The sequence below is a fragment of the Apodemus sylvaticus genome, chromosome 1, assembly GCF_947179515.1.
Source record: "Apodemus sylvaticus chromosome 1, mApoSyl1.1, whole genome shotgun sequence".
Lineage (NCBI taxonomy): Eukaryota > Metazoa > Chordata > Mammalia > Rodentia > Muridae > Apodemus > Apodemus sylvaticus.
This window is the reverse complement of record NC_067472.1, coordinates 77,974,679-77,979,817: the sequence shown is the minus strand read 5'-3', so window position 1 is coordinate 77,979,817 and position 5,139 is coordinate 77,974,679. Positions and strand designations below refer to the sequence as shown.

At 55.4% G+C, this 5,139-nt stretch overlaps 1 protein-coding gene across 2 annotated transcripts; it reads left to right on the top strand.

Moving 5' to 3' along the window:
* Positions 1 to 466: 466 nt before the first annotated feature.
* Positions 467 to 3,668, top strand: Hsd3b7 (hydroxy-delta-5-steroid dehydrogenase, 3 beta- and steroid delta-isomerase 7). 2 transcript variants are annotated; one of them, XM_052197954.1, is made up of 7 exons: positions 467 to 615; positions 1,001 to 1,120; positions 1,334 to 1,489; positions 1,681 to 1,789; positions 1,861 to 1,960; positions 2,085 to 2,247; positions 2,655 to 3,668. In XM_052197954.1, exons 2-7 carry the CDS (start codon positions 1,036 to 1,038, stop codon positions 3,068 to 3,070), a joined length of 1,029 nt encoding a protein of 342 aa, XP_052053914.1. In that variant the 5' UTR covers positions 467 to 615; positions 1,001 to 1,035; the 3' UTR covers positions 3,071 to 3,668. The 2 variants fall into 2 exon arrangements, with proteins under 2 accessions (XP_052053914.1, XP_052053904.1); XM_052197944.1 differs by having other exon boundaries at positions 469 to 615; positions 949 to 1,120.
* The last annotated feature ends 1,471 nt before the right edge of the window (positions 3,669 to 5,139 follow it).

The following is a 5,139-nucleotide window of genomic DNA, read 5'->3' as shown; positions in this document are numbered from 1 at the left end:
TGCTTGGTCAGTATCTTTGGGAAGAACAGACTGGGATGCGAGTTGACACAGTGGGTGAAGCCGGAGAGCGGGGAAATGGGTGGACTGGAGTTTGGGGTGAATCAACCTGCAGACACAGCAGTGCTGCTTTGGACCAACCACCTAACGGTACAACAGCCTTGCCATCTCTCTCCACGGATGCTAGCCAGACTTGTATCAAGATCAGGTTTACCCGCTCTCCCTCCCCAGAACCACAGCTGGGTGGGGCTGGGCCTCCAGCCTATTGGGAAACCCTGCAGGAGGGAAGAAGCAAGGTCACACACCAGTCATGAGGGCATCCCTTCTCTTCTACCCCATGTCCCTAAATAGTTCACATTGCCAGGTAGGCAGGTTCTGTCCTCTTGCTGCCACTCAAGAGTGGACTGGCCACCAGGGGGCACTCTGGCAAGAAAATTCCCTCCTCCAAACCCCCTTGCCCGCCCCTAGGGGTGGAGGCTAGACTGCTCTCCTTCCTGGAATGGGCCAGGAGGGAGGAGCAAGCGGAAGGAAGGAAGCCTGTGTACCTCCAGCTGGCCCACCAGTCCAGGACACAACCTCTCCCAGTGGCCAGTTTGGGCACCCTGGGACTTCGTACAGGTAGGCAGAGCCGATACTGAAGCCCAGCTGGCCCTTCTCTTAGCCTGCGCCCTTCCAACCTCCCTATCCAACTCCTTGCTTTCTCTGCCTGTCCTTTAGTTTTTCCATCCACACAGATCCCTAATCCCTTTCAGCATCCAATTCTAGTGACTCAGCAGTTAGGGTCAGAGGGCAGGGAGCCTTAGTGCTACAAGCACAGAAAACTGCTACCTACAGCTACTACTCAGCCTCTCCACCCACATTGCTCCCACCTAATGATCCCTTCTAGGAATAACACATAGGTAGAGTAGGTGCTATCAGGCAATTCTAGTGAGCTCAGTTCTCTTCCCACAGCTGGGCATGGCAGACTCTGCACAGGCGCCAACCCTGGTATACCTGGTCACAGGTGGCTGTGGCTTCCTGGGGGAGCACATTGTCCGAATGCTGTTGGAGCGGGAGCCCAGGCTCCGGGAGCTGCGTGTCTTTGACCTGCACCTGAGTTCTTGGCTGGAGGAGCTGAAAACAGGTGACTGGGCTGGGGCAGTAGCAGGAGGGAGGCCCCATCCCTTCCCAAACTGGGATACCTCAGCTTGTGGAAAAGATGATGCCTATGTTTGTTCTCCACCCACACAGGGGACGCGTGAGTCATTGGTTCATGTGGTTCCCAGGGTGTCTGCAGGCCAAACTCAGCAGCTGGCTAAAGCTCCAGCTCTGACACTGCCTTGCGTCTCTCCACCAGGGCCTGTGCAGGTGACTGCCATCCAGGGGGATGTGACTCAGGCCCACGAGGTAGCAGCAGCCATGGCAGGATCTCATGTGGTCATCCATACAGCTGGGCTGGTGGATGTGTTTGGGAAGGCCAGTCCAAAGACCATCCACCAAGTCAACGTGCAGGGTGAGGTGCTACCCCCTGTTAACCCCGTGTGTGGCCTGACTTTGGCCAGTGATTTTTATGCGAGGGCCTGTCCTTTTGATAACCATCTACTGCTGTCCTGACCTGATGTGGTTCTCCTTGGACACTGGGTGGATCAGAAAGAGATGGAGAGTCAGGAAGACACAGCTTGCATCTGTCCCTTTCCTTCACAGGCACACAGAATGTGATTGATGCTTGTGTGCAGACTGGCACTCGGTTCCTGGTCTACACGAGTAGCATGGAAGTGGTGGGGCCTAACATCAAGGGCCACCCCTTCTACAGGTGAGCTCATCCCCTCTTAATCTTAGAGCCCATTTCCCTCCAGCACTGAGTCTTCTTTCCCCCCACTCCAGGGGCAATGAAGACACCCCATATGAGGCAGTCCACAGGCATCCCTACCCATGCAGCAAAGCCCTTGCCGAGCAGCTGGTCCTGGAGGCCAATGGAAGGAAGGTAGACTGCAAAGATGGGGCCTGAGGTGCAGAGGCAGAGCCTGAGTCCCAGGCTGCTTTGCTTCCATCTCCAGCCCACAGTGGGGAGGGTGGGTGCATCTCCCAACATTTCCCTTTGCCACCAGGTCAATGGAGGGCTACCCCTGGTGACATGTGCCCTTCGACCTACGGGCATTTATGGTGAAGGTCATCAGGTCATGAGAGACTTCTACCACCAGGGACTGCGCTTTGGAGGTCGGCTATTTCGGGCCGTCCCAGCTTCTGTGGAGCATGGCCGGGTCTATGTTGGTAAGGACAGGGGAAGGCAGGGCACGAGGACTGGCTCTGACAGTGGCAGAGTCACGAGTGCACACCTGGCCCCATGAGCGCTCAGGCAAACAGTGGGCATGTGGGCATTTTCTGCATGAGTTGCAAAGGCAAAAGTAGCCATGCCAGTTGGGAAGGCTGACATAAAAACGTGTCATAGGTTATGCCAAACAATGGGAACAACAGCTCTCCAGAGGAAGGGGTGGCATCTACACAGGAATCGAGTAGCTGCAGGATGCCCAGGAGGGCTGGTGGCTACAGAGCCTTGGAGAAAGGCAACTTTGACCCGACAGTAGAGAGGTGTGGGCAAAGTCTACATGGGGCTAAATATGGTACTGAACCAAGGCCGGCTTCCCTCCCTCCCTCCCCACCTCCCTCCCTCCTGGTAGGCAATGTGGCTTGGATGCACATCCTGGTGGCCCGGGAGCTGGAGCAGCGGGCAGCACTCATGGGTGGCCAGGTGTATTTCTGCTACGATAAGTCACCTTATAAAAGCTACGAGGACTTCAACATGGAGTTTCTGAATCCCTGTGGAATTCGACTGATAGGCACCCATCCCCTGCTGCCCTATTGGCTGCTGGTGCTGCTGGCTGCCCTAAATGCCCTGCTGCAGTGGCTGCTTCGCCCACTGGTGCTGTACACACCCCTGTTGAACCCCTACACTCTGGCTGTGGCCAACACCACCTTTACTGTCAGTACCAACAAGGCACAGCGCCATTTTGGCTACCAGCCCCTCTTCTCCTGGGAAGAGAGCAGGACCCGCACCATTCACTGGGTGCAGACCATGGAGGGTTCAGACAGGTGATGGCGGCCTGGGATCAGGAAATGGAGACCATTGTGGCACGGACTCTAGGTCCTGAGCCCCCACAGCCTGCATGGCTACCTTTAGAAGCTGAGGACTGCTGTACACATCATGACTCTGTGACGTGGACGCTGGCACACCCTGCCACATCTTAACTCAGATCCTGAGACTGGCTTGTATCCCAGCCTCCAAGTTCTAGGATAGGGTTTGGGGTCAGGCCTATCTTTGGTGCCAACTCAGGCTTGCTAGAGAGTTGGCAAAACTGATTCCTGAAGGGTCTCACTGCCCCTTCCTGCTTCCAGTTTCTCAAGCAGGGAGGGACAAAGACTCCAGAGAGCTTCCACGGCGCTGCTTGCTCCAGGTACCGTTTCAGACCTGGCTCCTGCCACGGCTGGCTCTCCGTAAGGGTTATAGTTTCAGCCTTTTCTTAAGTGTATCTCTTGTAGACATATGTCTTTTAATTTGCTTTAAAGAAAACTGAAGAAATGAATGATTTCCCATGTCTTGCCTCTCCTGACAGATTCAGCTATGGTATTGTTAGCTTCCTCCCTGAGGATGCCAACCTGTATCTGGCCAAGCCTAGATTAAAATCCTTTTCCAAGTCTGTGTCTACCTGTTACCCATCCCCCTCGCCACGGCGCCTGTCCCACGTGAGGACAGAAGGAAGTGAGCACACAGTAGGCCCGCTGTTGGATTAGTTGCTATTTCTCCCGTCCCACCAGGCCCGACCCGGCCCAGGATAGGGTTCGGGGGGCAATGGGGACAGGACATGCAGGTCTGGGGCAGGGGGGTCAGAATTTCCTGTATTTTATCCATTTGCAACTTGGTCACCAATAGAGAGAAATAAGACTCTGAGGGCTAACAGGAGGGTGGGCAGGTTCAGGCCCCCAGCTAGGCCCCAGAAGTCCTGTCCCCTCAGGGGAGGGGAGGAAAAGAGTTCTAGAAACCAATGGAGAAAAAGAGAAAGGGGCAGGGGCTCATGTCAGCAAACATGGCTACATCACATGACACGCCAGCGACACAGAAACACACCAACGCACACAGCTGCACAGCGGGGTTTGGGGAGAGGCTAAGGGGGGTTGAAGGGAGCTAGGGGCCGACCATCTTGTTCTCTGTTGGGTAGGTAGGGCAAGGCTAGTGCATAGAACACACATGTGTACACGCTCAAGGTATGACAGGAGCATGATGACCACGGGCACATGAGATGGACACGCAGTGTGCTTTGTAAGAGGCAAGGAAAGGGAGAATGGAAGCATTGAGTCCTGGCTTGGCCTGGGACCACCAAGGGGGCAGAATTGGGCCTGATGGTTTGAGGGTGTGTGGAGGGCACGCAGCACATATCTGAGAACATGCAACAGACACCAGCCCCAGACAACCATCCAGGACACACATGTGAAGAGCAGTCAACAGGCATGTCCCTCGTGTGATGTGTGGGTCTTGTAGAAAGCTGGGTTACAGCAGACTCTCAGGACTGCTCATTCACTTGAGGCCCAGTGGTGTGTAGCCGTGAGTCCAGTGCCATTCAAAAGGCAGGAGCAGCATGGCAGCCACAGTCCTGTCCTTGTGAACACCATGACTGGGGTGTCGGGGAGGCTGCTAGAAACATCTGGGTTAAAGGGAGTTCTGGCTGGCTGGGCTGAAAGAAGGAACTGGATCCTGAGGCCTCCTCTGACATCTCCAAAGAAGCCAAAGGTGGGGGCAGGAGGCTCTGGGCCCTGCAGAAGAGTATTCTGGAATGGATAGGCAGGCTCCCTCCTCAGCACAGCTAATCTGGGGTTACAGACATGTGGACATGGGGACACACACACACACGCACACACACGCACGCACGCACGCACGCACGCACCAGGTGGGCAGGGCTCAAACAGCCAGGGAGGAAAGAGACCAGCTGTCAGAGCTGGCTCAGAAGGGTCTTGTTATCTGGGAGGTTCTAGTTGCAGGGTCACGCCCTTCTCCCCGAGTTCTGCATGTACCTATATACACATACACTTCATGTGGCTCCCTGCTCCAGGGCAGGACACACACACCTCTGTGTGTCACCTCCATATTCATAGGACTGCTAGCTCTGCCCT

Excerpts from the sequence above, each read along its gene's own strand:
- Hsd3b7 (XM_052197944.1), top strand. The coding sequence starts at position 955 with ATGGCAGACTCTGCACAGGCGCCAACCCTGGTATACCTGGTCACAGGT. Across the intron at positions 1,790-1,860 it reads AAGGGCCACCCCTTCTACAG|GGGCAATGAAGACACCCCAT; the intron begins GTGAGCTCATCC and ends CCCCCACTCCAG. Across the intron at positions 1,961-2,084 it reads TGGAGGCCAATGGAAGGAAG|GTCAATGGAGGGCTACCCCT; the intron begins GTAGACTGCAAA and ends CTTTGCCACCAG.